General features: G+C 43.5%; 3 protein-coding genes across 5 annotated transcripts in view; 1 reads left to right on the top strand and 2 right to left on the bottom strand.

Annotated features, from left to right (window-relative positions):
• Positions 1-1,428: 1,428 nt before the first annotated feature.
• ACTL7B (actin like 7B) lies at positions 1,429-3,417 on the bottom strand. Its single transcript, XM_045562554.1, has one exon. It carries the CDS (start codon positions 2,742-2,744, stop codon positions 1,491-1,493), a length of 1,254 nt encoding a protein of 417 aa, XP_045418510.1. The 5' UTR covers positions 2,745-3,417; the 3' UTR covers positions 1,429-1,490.
• Positions 3,418-5,312: 1,895 nt separating this feature from the next.
• On the top strand, positions 5,313-6,809 carry ACTL7A (actin like 7A). Its single transcript, XM_045562553.1, has one exon. It carries the CDS (start codon positions 5,360-5,362, stop codon positions 6,680-6,682), a length of 1,323 nt encoding a protein of 440 aa, XP_045418509.1. The 5' UTR covers positions 5,313-5,359; the 3' UTR covers positions 6,683-6,809.
• A 5,861-nt stretch (positions 6,810-12,670) lies between these two features.
• The window catches only part of ELP1 (elongator acetyltransferase complex subunit 1), a 66,879-nt gene continuing 61,188 nt past the window's right edge, over positions 12,671-18,361 (bottom strand). For all 3 annotated transcript variants that reach the window (XM_045562545.1, XM_045562547.1, XM_045562548.1), the window contains one exon: positions 12,671-12,999. In XM_045562545.1, the coding sequence (XP_045418501.1) occupies positions 12,932-12,999 (68 nt within the window). In that variant the 3' untranslated portion in view covers positions 12,671-12,931. The remainder of the gene's footprint in view (positions 13,000-18,361) is intronic.

The raw sequence follows: 18,361 nt of genomic DNA, 5'->3' as shown, positions 1-18,361 counted from the left end.
CCAAACACAATGTGTGTACTGGTCACCTCAGCCCCCAGGGCTCTAGTCTGTAATGTCCCTCCTACAGGCAAGAGCCCAAGCTCCATGCCTGGCACCAAGGCCCTTGTAGTCCAGGACAGAAGTGCAATTCTGGGCAATGGGAAAGGACCTTAGGTGATAATGATGGTGTCTAGTTCTTGCTCAAGTGCACAGCCCCCAGCACTGGGCCCAGGACAGAGACAGACTCACGGAGTGCCCCAAATCAGGACTCTGCTAAGGTAAGAGGTGACTCATGGACATTTGAGTCTCAGCTCATCTAGGACTATGCAGTTCACCAATGCCTGATCCCATAGATGGATGGGCAAGGACCAGGTCATGGGCTCTACCAGAAGGTGGGGGTAGGGAAGGGGGCAGGAACCACTCTTCTAGGTAGGCAGTCAGTCCCCAGCTGAAGCCTCACAAGCCTCAACAGCCTCTCCCTCAGCCACAAAGTTCATAAGTGCCCATCATGCCCAGCAACTTCTCCATTTACAGCTTTCTAATACACCACCATCATCTTCCCACCCACATGAACACTTTGCTTAGACCTCATCTCCCTGCCAATGTGGCTGACCACCAGCTGTGTGATCCCAAAGAAAGGGACCTTGTTCTGGTCATTTCTCAGTCCCCTGCACTGGGCATGTCCCACAGTAAATGCTTGCTATGTGCTTTAGGTTGCTGACTAACCATTAAGAACCATGTTGGCCCTTCTGGAAACAATCACAACTTGGGTCAGGAGACCTGGGCTCAACCACTCACGTTGGACTGGCCCTCAGCTTCCCCACCTCCACAGCAGGGAGAGGACCACGTGATTTCTAAAGGACCTTCTGGTTCCTCCGACATCCTCTGCGTTCGCTGGCTTTGCTTTGTGACTGCAATTTTGGCTGGAGCTGAAAGGGGGAGGGCCATTGATGGGTAGAAATGGACCTTCACACTAGAAGATGCATGGTCACACCTGTGGGCTGCCACTGTGAGGGTGGCAGGCAATAAGGGGAGGTTAGTGAGGGACCTGGGGTGACTGCAATGACAAAAGCTGGGAGCAGGCAAGTGTCAGGAGAAGGAAACTGAAGTCAGACACCCAGCTGTGAGTCTCCCCGAGACCACTGCTTAACTATGTGACCCAAGCTGGTCACTTCATCTGAGCCATTCCTCACTCTGTTGATGGGTGAACAAGCAACATGGAGTGTCTGTTGAATCAGGTTTTGAACCCAGAGGAGCTAATGGAACAAGAAGCCACACTCTGGGCTCTGAGATGATGCCACCCTCATGAGGCAGGCAGAGGGGGTGGGCTCAGTAGGGGACCCCTCCCTTTATCTACCTCCTGAAGCAGAGCAAAATGTTCTAATACTTGTAAGTCCAACTCCCCTTCTGCTATCAGATCAGAGCAAGAAATCCAGACTGGACAAGAGCTACTGTGCATTAAAGTTTTATGTGAAACTCTGTAAATGCATACAGTGGCCCGTGGCCACCGCTCAGCACTTGCTGTAGATGGCAGCGCTGCCCCGCTCCTCAAACTCCTCCTTGCTGACCCAGAGCTGCTGGAAGGCCTGCAGGGAGGCTAGAATGGAGCCGCCAGTCCACACGGAGGTCTTCCTCTCAGGAGCGGCGGCCACCACGGGGCTGTCCCCAGGGCAGAGCAGGCTCAGCTCCCTCTGGAAGCGCTCGGGGAAGCCATCCAGCATGGTGCAGCCACCGCACAGCAGCACATTGGCGGCCATCTCCTCCTTGAAGCCCGCCTCCTCGCACCGGCCCAGGCAGGCGGCTGTGAGCGCCGGCAGGCCCGGCTGGCTGATGCCCACCAGGGAGGGCTTGAAGAGCATCTCGGAGCAGCGGAAGCGCTCCTGGCCGATGGTGATGTGCTTGCCGTCAGGGAGCTCGTAGTCCACACGCAGCTCCTCCAGGGACAAGCGTAGCTCCTCCTCAGGCAAGAGGGCCGCGTAGCCGCACTTCTTCTTGATGTGCTCTATGATGTGCAGGTGGTCGTCCGTGAACTTGTGGCCAGCCTCGTTGAGCAGCTGCATCAGGTAGTTGGTGAGGTCACGCCCCGCGTAGTCGGCGCGGCTCGTCAGGCCGGGCAGCAAGTCGCCCTCCGAGATGGGCACCACGTGCGAGACGCCATGCCCGCTCTCCACCACCAGCCCCGAGGTCTTGCCGTAGGAGTAGATGGACAGCAGCGACTGGGACGTCACGTGCATGGCAGGGATGCCAAAGGTCTCGAACATGAGCTCGGCATACTTCTCCCGGTTGCTGCTGGGGCTGAGCGGAGGGTCGGAGACCAGCACGGCGTGCTCCTCGGGGAGGATCTTCATGGCCGTGTGGAAGACGTACTCCCAGATGTTCTGGACGCAGTCCCAGTCCACCACGATGCCGTGTTTCAGTGGGTTAACCAGCTTGAGGGGCGTCTCCATGCTGAGCAGCTCATGGCCCACATAGGTCTGCTTGCTGGTGTCGCCCGAGTCGGCTGCCTCGGGGCAGCGCTTGCCCACGGTGGAGGAGATGAAGTAGGTGGGCCTGGGCTCTCCCGCGTAGCCGCACTTGCAGTACTGGGAGCCCAGGTCGATAATGAGTGCCTTGACCTTGCGCACCTTCTTGGGCTTCATCTTCTGCTGAGTGGCTGAACCTGTGTCCCGGATGCCAGCATCGGGGCCTGGCAGCGTTCCTGCCTCTCCAGGGTCACCCTGAGCCGTGCCCAGGGTCATGAGGCTGGGACTGTTCCTTGTCGCCATCTGCCTTCCTTGCTCACTTCTCACATCCACATCCTAGAGCTCCGTAGGGAGAAATGAGAGCCCACCTCCAGCAGTGCCTTGGCAACCACCCAGGATTGTGATGTCACTGGGGGCTGGTCCATTCAGGCAGCCGAGGGGTGGGGGGCGGCGGCTTGGCTTCCATGGGCTCTTGGTCTGTCACTCCAACCCCTGTCCCCCTAAGTCAAGTTTGATCCGGACAGAGCAGGTGGCCAGCAGTTTTAGAAATTTAAACACACTGGGGTCTTGGAGTTTTCTGCTCCTCCCATTACATCTCCGTGCCTTACTGACGGAATGCCTTTTCCTCTTCTGCTTCTTGGTGGAGAGGGTGCTAAATATTTGAGCCCCTACAGTAAGTCAGGCACTGAACCAGGGACTCCACTTATGTTATTTTGCAGAATTCTGGGAGGTATGCAGAGCTGAGGAAATAAGAAGCTCAGAATTCAAAGGACTTGCCCAAGAGCAAACAGTTCTTGGAATGTTTGTACTTTAACCAAAGTTCCTCCAACTCTAAGGCACCAGGCCTCCTTAAAGAGCTTGAGGACTCCAACAGTACTTCCCTCCATTCAACATTTACTGGCGGGTGTAGCAGGTTCAGCCCAGTGTAGCCTGCCAGTGACAGAGGAAACCTTGGCCACAAGCAATGCCCAGTCTAGGTGAGGAGACAGAATGGATGCAGATGAGTTTGCAGGCAGAAGTCTGCTTGGAGAAGAGAGGCGCATGATGGAGGGAGTGCTTCTTTGAGGGAGGAAGTCAGCAGGTTCTCTAGAGAGGAGGTGATGCTTAAGTCAAATACTGAAAGAGGTGTGGGTATTTATCAAGCAGCTAAGAGGAGGGAAAGGCATCCCAAGCAGAGAGTGTGGCTTAAACAAAGGCTCAGAAGGATGCACAATGAAGAACTTCCAGTAGTTACAGTGTTTAGAAAAACAGACGTAACTAGAGAGGTCACAGAGCCAATTAGGGAGGGCCATAAATGCTAGGAGTAGGCTTAGAACAAACTGATGACAGCTGGGGAACCAATGAAGACTTTTAGCAGGGGAGTGGTCGGATTTGCCTTCCAGAAAAATTTTGCAGAGATTTGCATTTGGCTGTAATGTAGAGAATGGATGGGAGGGGTGAGACTAGAGGCTGAGACCTGAAAGCAGGCCATGGAAGAAATTCTTGTAAGACTTGAAGGTGGCCTGACCTAGGGCTGTCATAGTGTGGAAGACACAGGTTCTAGAGGAGTTTAGAAGGTGGAATTGAATCTCATCTGTTGGTTCCCCAACCAACTTTAATCCAAACTCTTACCCTGGCATTTGAAGCCTTCTCTCATTGGCTCCTGTGACCTCTTTAGCCTCAAACACTGCACTCACATTAGATGATTAGATGTGGGGCATGAGGAAGAGGGAAGGAGGAATCCCTACCTGTGCCCAAGAAATATGACCTGCCACCCAAAAAGGACAATTCACTGGGTCCCCACATGGACCTCCATCACTGCCTGCCCCCTTCAGAGCAGCAGCAGCATCAGTCCCTCATAGGAGTATGAACTCCACTGCAAACTGCACATGCTAGGGATCTAGGTTGCATGCTCCCCATGAGAATCCAACGCCTGATGATCTGAGGTGGAGCTAAGGTGGCAACCACCCCCTCCCCATCCATGGAAAAACTGTCTTCCATGACACTGGTCTCTGGTGTCAAAAAGGCTGGGGGCTGCTGCTCTAGAACATGCCACCCAGGAGTTTGGAATGGCCAGCTGTGAGTGACAAACTTTTCCTCACACAGGGTATCTGTACCTCTCTGAAGCCATGAATTGGTCTACTCTCAAGGTGGTGCAGGGCAAGAGAATTCTCCCATGACAACCTCAGACTATTGAAAGGCAGTGCTCAGAACTGCCTGAGCCTGCTTTTCTTCCATTCCTTATGGAAAGCCAGTACAGAAGAGAAGGAAGACTAAGGAACTGGACTCAGAAGACCTGGGTTCAAATCCAGCTTTATCACTTATAATCTGTACAACCTTGGGCAGACTACTCAAAATGTTAGTTGACTCATTACTATAGTGCTATGTCCTCTCATAAACTTGAGCCCTCTCCACCACCTCCAGGTTTCTGTCTTGAGCAACTAGGTGGCTGGATGGTGGTGCCACACACACTCACACGCATATGGAATGCAGGAGGAGGAGCTTTCTAACATATATTTATTTTGGTTATTGTCTGTCACTCCTCAACCCCCACCAAGTAGACTAAGAGATTTTTGTCTTTTTTTTCACTGAATTCCCAGCTGCTTTGCACATAGCAGGCACTCAATAAATATTAATTGACTAAATAAAGTTTATGACAAAATTTAGAAAAAAGGTGCAATTTGGATTCCTGTGGTATTAAAAATTTTAAAAAAATTAAAACCCTAAAAATCCCAACATTTAGAAAAAGGGGAGGTATTTCAAAAATACCCCAAATATACCCAAACATTGGACAAAGTTTCCCAGTAACTAGAAAGCCCAGATCACCATATTACATCATAATCAGTGATGTCACTGTTGGGAAAATTCTCAAGTTATCCTCTGATTTAGGCCTTTCAGGCCTTGAAGCCAGCGGGATCGAGGAACTTTCCAAGAGCAGTATGGCTCTTGACAACGTGTGGGGTCCACCGGCAGCAATCATAGGGGATGGGCCTGCCAAGAGGATGGGTGATCAGCCCCCCACACAGACACAGGCCCTCCAGATTGCCTCCTTAAGGGATGGCCCAGCAAAGCGGGCAGTGTGGGTCCGCCATAAGACTTTGGAGCCAGAAGATCCTACCAAATCAGCAGTGGCCAATGGGAGGCCCAAGCAAGAGGTGGCCAAAGCAGTGGTTGTGGACCTTGGCACTGGCTACTGCAAATGTGGCTTTGCCGGTCTGCCAAGGCCCTCTCACAGGATCTCAACAACAGTGGGCAAGCCCTACATGGAGACTGCCAAGACTGGGGATAATCGCAAGGAGACATACGTGGGTCAGGAGATTGCCGATTCAGAGCTTCATCTCAAGCTAGTTAATCCTCTGAGACATGGCATCATCGTGGACTGGGATACAGTGCAGGATATCTGGGAATATCTCTTCCGACAAGAAATGAAGATCGCCCCAGAGGATCATGCAGTCTTGGTTTCAGACCCACCCCTGAGCCCACACACCAACAGAGAGAAGTATGCTGAAATGCTGTTTGAAACCTTCAACACTCCTGCAATGCACATCGCCTACCAGTCCCGCCTGTCCATGTACTCCTATGGAAGGACCTCCGGCCTGGTGGTGGAGGTTGGCCACGGCGTGTCCTATGTGGTCCCCATCTATGAGGGATACCCTTTGCCCAGCATCACCGGAAGGCTAGACTATGCAGGCTCTGACTTGACATTCTACCTGATGGGCCTGATGAACAGTGCAGGGAAGCACTTCACTGAGGACCAGATAAGCATCGTGGAGGACATCAAGAGGAAATGCTGCTTTGTGGCTCTGGATCCCATCGAAGAGAAGAAAGTCCCTCCCAATGAGCATATGATCCAGTACATTCTGCCTGATGGGAATGAGATAGAACTGTGCCAGGAAAGGTTCCTCTGCTCAGAGATGTTCTTCAAGCCATCTCTCATCAAGTCCATGCAGCTGGGCCTCCACACCCAGACAGTGTCCTGCCTTAACAAGTGTGATGTTGCCCTCAAACGGGATCTCATGGGGAACATCCTGCTCTGTGGGGGCAGCACTATGCTCAGCGGTTTCCCTAACCGTCTGCAGAAGGAGCTGAGTAACATGTGTCCCAATGACACCCCACAGGTAAATGTGTTGTCTGAGAGAGACAGTTCAGTGTGGACTGGTGGCTCCATCCTGGCGTCACTTCAGGGCTTCCAACCACTGTGGGTCCACCGCTCTGAGTACGAGGAACACGGGCCTTTCTTCCTCTACAGAAGATGCTTCTGAATGCCCATGAGGCGCGGCCACTGCACGGGCAGTACATCAGCTTTGCTGGGTGAGTGCTCTCCTACACACAGGGAGCTGAGCCAGCACCTTCATTCCTGTAGCATTAAACACCCCTCATGTTCCCCTCCACGGTGTGTTTCGCTATTTCCTGACTTAATAAGAACTTTAAAGATGCACCATATGCCTTAAAATATACATTTGCCAAAACAAAAGCAACTGGGGAGGATGAACAAAAAAAGACATGCATTATATGCTGATTGCCTAAACACATTTTCCTGAGAGAAACTAGCTTTAAAATTATTCTGTTCCTTATTTTGTGCATTCCCCATCTCAGAAACTACTTTATTGTTAAAATCTGCTTGGAAGGGGGAATGCAACGAAGGTAGATTATAGGTAAATGGTGTCAGGGCATATAAGCAGCTCCCTTTCCATAATGCCAATAGGAGGTAGCTGTATTGGTTCAATCTCCCACAAACCAGCACTGTATATTACATACTTCATAAGCAATTCTGAAGGCTTGGAAAGAGCTGGTAAAGATGTCTGACCCCTGCTTTACCTATACTTTCTTTTAGTTCTAGTCACTTAAATCTCAATACCAGTTCTTATTAAGCCATCATGGTAACTGCTGCCAGAGCCTAGCATATTATGACTAAGGTAAGGGGCAACTCTTCAGAGAATGAATGCTATATAGATCTCCCCTTTTTAAAAACTGGGGTGAGATTTATCTTGGGCTACTAGCATTGAGGTCAAGGATGGAAGCCACGGTCATTCTTTAGACACTGCAAGAAGTAGCTGCCCATCTCCCACCAGAGTGGATTCTCCATCAGCCTACAGAGCATACAGTTTGGGGTGGGCTCAAGTTTGGGGTGGTTATGGAGCTGATAGTGTAGGTTTATGGAAGCCTGCCCTGTGCTGATCATTTTAATTCAACCAAGGAGCCCAAAGGAACATACGTATCCTCAGTAACCAGGGAAGCCCTTCCAGAGCTGACCAAGTTCTATGGTATTCCTACAAAGGGAGTTTGTACTTGAAGCACTATGAATTGGTGATTCTTATAACAGCCCCCAGTACATTCTTTGCCCTGACTTTAAAGCTCAGAAATCTGAACACCATCAGGAGGCAACATGAAATAGTGGGAAAGAACATGGCCTTTGGGACCTATGGTTTGAAACCCTATTTTGCTCTTATCTATGTGACCCAAGTCTTTGCTTATCTATAAAATTGAATACAAATGCCTACCTTACACAGCAGATATAAAAAACTAGAGACAAACACCTAAATATCAGGCCTCTGGGAGGTGTTCACAATAGACAGTATCTTGCAGACTTCTACCTCTTATACGAAAAGCCAAAAATCTCCTACTATGGTCCTTAGCCACACAGGCACTCAAAAGCATTCAGCAGAGAGCTGGCATCTCTACCATCTCTAGGGAGAAGTCCTACAGAGCCATTCCCACAGCCTCCAGGTTTGCCTAGACAACCTTGAAAGGCCTCAAGTGCCTGATCCTGGATCCAGGTCTGGTGAGTAAGCATATCTGGCTGGCATCAGCAGACAACCAGCCACAGAAGGGCAGCTGAGCTTCCTATGATTCAGCAAAGATGACCAAACCTCACACTTGAGTATCTAGGCATCAGCCAGGGATTTGGGTACAGTGACTTGACAGAGGTACATCTTGTTTACGCCGGTTTCCAAACCACTCTGCAGTCAACACTCCACAATCATTCACTGACAGGCAGGGTCAAGTTTTGGTTAGTTCTTAACCTTTGGACCTCTCTGGCAGGGTGGTAAAGCCTATGAACTCCTTCTAAGAATATTTTTAAGGGTATAAAATAAAGTGTTAGGTTATTAAGTATGGAATGTCCGATTTCCTTAAGTACTAACTTTGACAGTTGACATCTCTGACATTTCACTTTGATGCTTCTTGTTTTATGTTTATTGTGAAGGTACACCCTCAGTCTTTCAAACCCATGTTTTGGCTTGTGATTATCTTTCAAAATTTTTTTAAGAGCAATTTTTGTGAAACCATGAATATGTCAAAAAATTTGTGTTATTTTTGAATATGAGTTCCATCATGGAACCAGTGCAGACAGACAGCTCAAAATATCAATAAAGTGTTTGGGAAGGATGTGGCTAATGCATGCACAGTATATCGATGGTTTGAGAAGTTCCATTCTGGTGATTTTAATCTTGAAAATGAGCCACATGGGCGACATGACACCAAGGTGGATGATGATGGGCTGAAAGCTGTAGTGGAAGCAAATACATCTCGACCTATGTATGAATTAGCAGCAAGGTTTGACATTACTATCCCAACAATATTGAACCATTTGAAACAAATCAGCAAGGTGAAGAAGCTGGATAGATGGGTTCCACATGAATTAAGTAAGCATCAGAAGAGAAACTGTCTTGAAGCTTGCCTTTCTTTGCTGTCACGACATAAAGGCGAACCATTTCTACACCGTATAGTTACATGTGACAAGAAATGGATTCTTTTTGACAACTACAAGTATTCAGCACAATGCTTAGATCAAGATGAAGTGCCAAAACACAGCTGAAAACCAAATATTCATCCAAACAGCTAATGGTGTCTGTTTGGTGGTCCAGCGCTGGTATTATCCACTACCCCTTCATGAAATCTGGTCAACTGATTACAGCAGATGTCTACTGCAGCCGATTGAACAAAATGATGAGGATGCTTGCAATTAAGCAGCTGAGATTGGTCAATAGAGTCAGGCCAATCCTCTTGCAAGACAACGCTTGACCACATGTCGCACAAACACTGCTCAAACTACAGATGCTGGGCTTGGAAACTCTCTGTCATCCACTGTATTCACCAGACCTTGCACCAACTGACCACCACTTTTTCCAGTCTTTGGATCAGTTCTTGCAAGGAAAAATATTTAATTCTCAACAAGCTGTTGAAAACAGCTTTGGTGATTTCATAGCTACTGGCTCTCTAGGCTTCGCTGCTGGCATAAACAAGCTACTGTTAAGATGGCAAAACTGTGTCGATAGTTTAGGTGCATACTTTGATTAATTGTACTGCTTCTTGTTTGAGATATAATAAACACTTTTGATTGGAAATCGAACATTTCATGTTTAAGGACCTAATATATAAGATCACAGAGAAAACCAAATATACTTCTATATTCAGATATCTTAGGAGTCTATGAACCCCAAATCAAGAATCCCCCAAAAGGCTAAGGTCTTGATGAAGGGGAGGAGTGGGAGGTGGTTCTGGTGGAGGGAAGTCTTCAGGACTTCCTAGGCCTAAATGTTCATTTTAAAATGAAAAATACCAATACATAGTCTTTTTAAAAGCACTTTTATAAATTCTCTCACTTGATCCTCACAATTGCCCTAGTAGAAAAAGAATCCTCTAGTTCATCAGCTGGAGGTAATTTTGACCCCCAGGGGACATTTGACAATATCTAAAGATATTTTTGGTAGTCATAACAGGGGTGGGAGTGTATACTACTGGCATCTAGTGGGTAAAGGCTAGGGAAGTTGTTAAATATCCTACACCTGCACAGGACAACTCTCTCTGCCCCACATACAAAGAATGATAAGACCCAAAATGTCAATAGTGCCATTAAAAAACCCTACTTAGCCTGATGGGCATTCAAGCTGGAAGAAAGCAAGGCTCAAATTAAGGGGCCTTGTCTATGGACACTAAGATGGTGGACACATGACCCAAAACCTTGTTCTTTCCTTTATACCAGGAGGACATCTGTTCTTAAAGTTCCTGGGACTTTAGAGCCAATAAGAGTAACAGTGGGGCAGCCTACTGCACACACAAGACATAGGCAAAGGCTCAGCAAAACAGAGAACACAGGAGCACAAGAATCAAAACAGGCCTTCAGCACTGCCAAATGTCACCATATTAGCCTTGGCTTGTCTACAGCCTCTTGAGTATTTGTAGTTACCTAGCGCTTCAGATTTTCATCCTCACTCACTTACTAATAAATAAGACAAAGAAGGACAATAAAGACTCCCAACAACTTGTCCAGGTGATGCTTCTATAGAAGCACAGATAACCAGCACTACAGGAGGAAAAATAACTAATTTTGCTTCCCAAACTTGCAGTCACCTTAAATTCCTAAGAATCGTCAGTTTTATTTTTTTAAAACACCCTCTTCAGTCATGGCTATGACAAATTTCAAGTGTGTGTGTGTGCGTGTGTGTGTACGTATGTATATGTGTATATAGAGAGAAATTTATCTTAAAATATGCAGCCGTGCTAAGAAATTACACCAAGCTACACTCATAATAAAAACATCAGCTCCTGCTCAGTTTTTTGAAAAATGTAAAGTTAAAATCACTTTGATCAAAGAAGACAATCCTCTGCAAGTTCCCTCTCGATGTCTGGAGCATCTGAGCAAAGCTCTCTGACTCAATGGAATTAAGAAAACAACTGAAGATTCTAGCTTATTGCAGCATGAACTTGCTTTTGAGACAGGGTACTAATTTTGGGGAAGGGTATGTACTCTTTTCTATTAACAGAATGTAACAGAATCTTTTTCCAAAATTAAGTATTCACCACTCATAGGAGTTTCTCCTTTTCCTATACACTCCATTTTTCCCATGAATCCTTCCTTGGCTTTGCTGTTGATGTGGAAATAACTGACAATAGTTTGCATCCACACAAATTCTTTCCTACTGCTTCAATACATTATCTAAAGGAAAGTTAGCATTCATGAACATTCAGACCATTATCAACAGACACATTTACTTCTATTTCCAAGCTATCAGCATGGGTCCCTTTAATGTTATACAAAGCAAGAGCGCTATAATATACTAAAATGTCACATGAGTGACCATGCTCATTTACCCATGCCAAAGAGTAGTCACAAAGTACTTTCGGCCTTTCCACGTTGGGCACTTAGTTATAGCAAATCTGTTATGGGTATGAATCAAAAAGTAGATTTCCCCATAGCAGAGTATATCTTCTTCCTCTTTTTCCCCCCACTATTATTTTGTGAAAATTTTCAAACATACAGGAAAGTTGAATTATACAGTGAATGCCTCCAGATTCTATAGTTAACGTCTTGCTGTATTAGGGAAAGTCTTCTTAAATTACAATTTTGGGTATATCTATTCTCTGAGGATTCAAAGCAGCATTACATGTTAGTTCATGTACAGTAATGAAGGTCTGGTCTGATAGAAAAACATGGAAGAGGTTTTTTACCTTACCCAAGGATTAGCCATAAAACTGTTATCAGAACAACCAGGCTTTTCGTCGATGCACCAAAAAGAGAAAACATTCTCATTTCTTCCAAAGAAAATAACTGAAAGTTCTTTTGAGAAACTGAATGAAACAGGGGTGAGTTAAGCACCATAAAGAGAAATAAATAAAATGGCCTAGACACTGACAAAAACATTTCAGTTAAAGGAAGCAGTATTTGGAGAAGAGATAATTTACAACCATGCATGCTATACACTGCACACTGCTCACCTAAACCAAATGTGCATGATACTATTTAGAAATTCTAATCTGTTCCAGATCTAACATTGCTAACTCTCTAGCAGAAAATACACAGGCAATAAAACAGTTCCTATGGACAATGTAACTATAAAAGTCTCAGCCCAGGTATAACTGAAAGCACATGATCTGGTAAGGTGTTACAGAATAATAGCTGTCAGCATAGAAAAGCTTAGAATTTCAAAGGATACTTTTTATTCTGCTTTAAGATAAAAAGAAGCAAATAGTGATTATATCTGACCAAATGTTGGTAGCACTAATAGTCGTTGTTTATATATAATACTCTCCCCTTCAGTACAATTTAGAAAATTATTTCACTTGTCTTCACACTTTTGAGGTAGAAACCATGAAACATTATTCCCAATTAACAGATGAGGAACTGCAGTACAAATCAATTATGGAACTTGCCCAAGGTCCCTATACGAATCAGATCAGTAGCTGGGAAGGAAATCCTATCATGATTAGCATAAATATGCTCTCAAACAGCACACGTAAAAGAACAGTAATTGTCACAAAAATGATGCTGTATTGATTAAAGATTAACATTTTGCTAATGATTAAGATATATACACAAAATAAAAATAGAATTGCTTGGTGTCTGCTGAAGTCTGGGGCACACAGCAGCTCTCAGCAATGCTAAAGGTAAATCATCATCTTACTCTTCCCAGTTCTCGATAGCCAGGCCTCAAAGAGCAAGAGGTGAAAGGACAACTAGGACTCAGTGCAAAATGGTCATCTCTGCTGGAGCCCTCCTAAGCTGTAGTCAGTCACTCTAGCAGGCTCAGTTTCCACTGGGTTTTCTTGTTGATCTTTGGTGGTATAAAAAGCTCAGCATCTAAAAGAAAGGAAGAAAGGAAAACTTTGACACACACATTCTTGTTGGTGGGAACTGAGGCAATAACTCTAAGCTAAACGAACTATGAGACTGGGTTTTGTAGCTACAAGATAACTATCAGAGCTAGAGTTAATGTTTCTACAACCCTTGTAACCTTTAGGTCAGAGCAAACAGACTGGAGGCCCTGCCCTGAGAGGAGGGACTGCATTTCAACTTTAGGCATGCTCACCAAGTGATTCAAAGCGGAAGAATGTTCCATACTGAAACTGGGAAGGGTGGTGGTAGATGCATGGCTATAAACATTAAAACTCTTCAAATTATACACCTAAGATCTGTACATTTCACTATATGTCAAATTTACCTCAATTTTTAAAGAGTAAAAAAAAGTTTGGTAGCATGTATTATAGTAAGTAAAGTTAATGGACAGAAACTACTTTAGGATAAAAAATTCTAAAAACATTTGATCAATAAAAATGCCTCTGCTTTTTATATTATTTTATTTTATTTTATTTTTTGAGACAGAGTCTCACCCTGTTGCCCAGGCTAGAGTGCCATGGCGTCAGCACAGCTCACAGCAACCTCAAACTCCTGGGCTCAAGCGATCTTCCTGCCTCAGCCTCCCGAGGAGCTGGGACTACAGGCATGCGCCACCATGCCCGGCTCATTTTTTTCTATATATATTTTTAGTTGTCCGGCTAATTTCTATTTTTAGTAGAGATGGAGTCTCGCTCTTGCTCAGGCTGGTCTCAAACTCCTGAGCTCAAACGATCCACTGCCTCGGCCTCCCAAAGTGCTAGGATTACAGGTGTGAGCCACAGTACCCGGCCGATGCCTCTGCTTTAATAAAAAATGTAAAGGAGGTGGAAGGTTAGTGGAAAATTTTGCCACTGTAACCTAAAACTCCTAGGCATTCTTTCGGTTAGATTTGTGAAGTCTCTTGTCTAACCAGTAATCATATATAGGAAGCAGAAACATGAGAAAATATGGATATATATAAGAATGTTCTTTCTCAGCACTATTTATAATTAAACTTTTTATAGTGCATCTGCACATGAATCATTCAAACATAAAAATTACAGTTGACCATTGAACAATGCAGGGATTAGGGGTATCAACCTCCCCTCCCCCCACATAGTCACAAACCCATATATAACTTCTGACTCCCCAAAAACATAACTACTAATATAGCCTACTATTGACCAGAAGCCTTACCAATAATATAGTTGATTAACACACATTATATGTATTATATACCATATTCTTACAATACAGTAAGTTAGAGAAAAGAAAATATAATTAAGATAATCTTAAGGAAGAGAAAATATATTCTGATTCACTAAATGGGAGTGGATCACCATAAAGACCTTTCATCCTCATTGCCATCATGTTGAGGAGGAGGAGGGGAAAGAGGAGGGATTGGTCCTGCTGTCTCAGGGGTGGCAGAGGCAGAAGAGGTAGACGAAGAAGGGGAGGCAAGACAGGCAGGCACACTCAGTGTAACTTTATAGAAATACACCAAGATTTCTAATTTTTTTTGCCTTTTTAGTCTCTAAAAATGTTTCTATACAGTACCAATCCTTCCACAGTTTCCTTTAGTTTCAGTGCTCATATCATCAAAGGGTCCATGCAGCTTCAAGGCTCAGGGGTTAGCAGCTTTATAGATAAGGGCAATCCTGATCATAAACCCAACTGCATTTGCACAAAAGAGTAGAGTTAGCCAATCCCTTCCTGCCTTAAATCCTGGTGTTTGCTTCTCTTCCTTACTAATAAATGTCTTTTGTGGCATTTTTTCCATAATAGGGTACTTCTGTCTGTGTTCAAAACATATTCAGGCAGATATCCTTTCTCCACGATGATTCTCTTAATGGTGTCTGGGAACTTGTCTGCTGCCTCTTGGTCAGCAGAAGCTGCTTCTCCCATTATTTTGACATTTTTTAAGCCAAACCTGTTTCTAAAATTATCAAGCCATCCTTTGCTGACATCCAGTTTTAGAACCTTCACATTTCTTTTGCTTTACGCTCTCATATGACTTCAGCTTTTCTGGAATCATGTTAGTCTATATGCATACCTTTCTTATAGCAATCCTGCACCCACATAAAAGCTGCATTTTTCAATATGAGATAAAAAGGTACTTCTCAAAAAGTGCAAGGTTTTCATGCATGCTGGCATAGCTACAGCAATGGCTTCATGAGTTTTCTTTTTTTGTAATGTTCCTTAGGCTGGATTCATTTATCTTGAAATGGTAGGGAATTACAACTGTAGATCTCAATCTGTTGGTCATAATCAAGCAATTCAACTTTTTCTTTTTTTGGTAGAGACAGGGTCTTTTTATGTTGCTCAGGCTTGTCTCTAATCCCTAACCTCAAGAGATCCTCCTGCCTCAGCTTCCCAAAGAGCTGAGATTATTGGTTTGAGCCACTGTACCTGGCCTTTTTTCCAGTGACGTCATGACTTTTTGCTTCTTGGGAGCACTTCTAGCATCACCAGTGGCACATCCAGTGGCTCCCAATTAAGGTTTATGGTATTAACTAAACATGATTTAAAAAAATATACAAGAACCATGAGCTATCACTTTTTACTGCTATACTCAGCTTATTGGAGACAAACTGCTCATGCAGAGATGATTAGCACCACAGGGCATTTTAAGTGGATACTCAAAACAGTTAAGCTCACTGCCATAGCAACAAGAGGTGGCTATGAAATTACCAGTGTGTACTACAGTTAATTTTATGCACTTATGATTTAATATTGCATCTTTACATTTGTTTACATTTCTCTTAAATGCATGTGGTAAGTATGTGTTAAGTTCTGATAAATTTTAACTGTTTATAATAGATTTGTGTATGTTTTGTTAGTAAATGATAAAACAGACTAGTATCAACATGTACTTTATGCATTTGACATACCGTTTTTTTTTAATTTTTAAATATTAAATAGACTAGTATCTACATGTGTTTTATGCATTTATGACATACCTTTTTCTTAAAATTTTAAAATATTTCCAGGCTGGTTTGTCTGTTTTTTTAAATTATTGCAAATCTCCAAAAGATTTTCCAGTATATTTATTGAAAAAATCCAGACGTAAGTGGACCCATGCAGTTCAAACCCATGTTGTTCAAGGGTCAACTGTACTTTGAAAGAATATTTAACAATGTGAGGAAAATCCTCAAGATAAAATGTTTTCAAAACATGATTTTTATATTATACATAATACATGCATGCATATATACAGACATAGCATGACTAGAAATTATCGTTCTATTAATAAATTTTCTTTGACATACTTTATAATTCAGATTTTCTCTGCAACCTTGTCAGTTTTGTAATTACACATACACTTACTGTTCTCCATACTGCCAAAACAAAAACCTACACAGACAAAAGCCAACAGGAGGTTTGGGTTATATAAGAATATCGCCACTAGGAAAAGGCTGCTTAAGTGAATTCACTGTCAACAAGGTCCACAATTTCATAGATGGTAAAGTCTGAATAAGACGATCTTTTAAAGAAAAAGGAACCAGTTATGAAAATAATGTATTCTCTATCTTATTTTTTTCTCCTTTTATTTGAGATGGGATCTTGCTATAATTGCCCTGGGTCTCAAACTCAAGTGATCCTCCACCTCAGCCTCCTGAGTAGCTGGGACTATGGTCACATACCACTGTGCCCGGCAAGCTCTATCTGGTTTTTAAAAATCAGGCATAAATACAACTATATTTGATTCTAGATTTAACTTGGAATAAATACCAAGTATTGACTTTTGTGCAAGAAAGTAATTATTCTGACAAACTGTGACAGCAGGACATGACATCTTTCACATTCCCATGTTTGAATTTCATAGCACAAAAAAACAGTCACTTTTATAAAAATACCTTGAGGGATTTTCAATGTTTCCAAAGACCTCTCTTAATTCTTTGACAGGTAAATCATTTGAAGTGCTTATTTTGTTATAAATTGTAACAAGTCCAACTCAGCTGTAATGCAAGTACCTTCCCAACGTCACTTTAATCCATTTTATGAAATACATTTTTGCAAAACTTGCAACTGATCTGCATGATATTGCACTGCATCAAAGCACGAAATAATCAGAGAAAATGCCCCATCAAGTCACTGATCCCACTTATGGAGATGTGTGAATACTTAACCACTGTTAGCTGGGCAGGGCATTTGAGGAATATCTGAGTGGGACTCATTTTGTAATTAGTTCATCAATGCCAATTTTTGAATTATGAGAACTTCCCTTTTCACAACCATGTAACCACAGGACAATGACAATAAACACTCAGATAATGATGAGCTCTTAAATATTACAGAATGGCTTTATGGCTCAGCTAGGAAATGAAAGTACTCTCTGAAATGGGAAAGCCATCTAGAATACCTCAGGGAATGGTGCGACTGGATCTGACCTGAAGGTCAGCACAAGGTCGGCAGCAAGGAACTCAAGAGGCAGAAATCACAACTTGACTGGACAACAGTTCAAAATAAATAATAGACAAACTTCCTCAGGTCTAAGATGAATTTTTAGCAACTCAGAAATAAATGTATGTGTTGGAACTGATACCAAATGCAGCTTGCTAGACTTCAGAAACAAGGGGAGCTGGAGATACAGCAGTTACTGTTTGGATGTATGACTTTAGCTGGCATGGAAGGTAGTAGTTCATTCATGGTAGCAACATAAGCTGTTAAAATTAAAATTTAATTTGAATCCCCACAGGCTACTTCAAATGTCATCTAGATGCTACTATAGTGCCGCACTTAAATGAAAAAATTTCAGAACATTGGCTGCCACATGCTAGAAAATGCAAATAATAGCAGTAAAAACTACTAATTATTTTAGAAAAATATCACTAACTTTACAAAGCGAGGTGCTATGCTTGACTGATCCACCTGAAAGGCAGATACTCAAGGTGCCAAGTTGATCCAACAAATGTTTCTAATGAACTTTCAAAAGAAAGCCTTTAGGGCTTCTAACTTGTAGGGATATATGTGATCTAATTGAGAACCACCTCCCCCCAACAAGCAAACAAAACATTTTCTGTATACCTAAATAAAAAATACAGATAAAATGATAATATTCTTTGGGTTTGCCTTCAAATTATACTGTCAATTCTAAATATGATAGAAAGCTCCCATTCATAAACAAACATTATGAAAATATCCCCAAGATGCAATATATAACTGCCAATAGCCAAAAATGATACTTCAGAAGACCCTTTCAAATGTATATGTGAACGTAGACCGTTCAGACTGAAACTGTAACAGTGATGTCTATATGGAAAAGTATTTGCCATTGTCGGTAAAATTTTTTTAAAAAATTATACATATAATAGTTATGTTGGATTTCCCCCAACCAAGTCCCCAT

This window comes from Lemur catta, chromosome 10 (genome assembly GCF_020740605.2).
Source record: "Lemur catta isolate mLemCat1 chromosome 10, mLemCat1.pri, whole genome shotgun sequence".
NCBI lineage: Eukaryota > Metazoa > Chordata > Mammalia > Primates > Lemuridae > Lemur > Lemur catta.
This window is presented reverse-complemented; position numbering and strand designations above follow the sequence as displayed.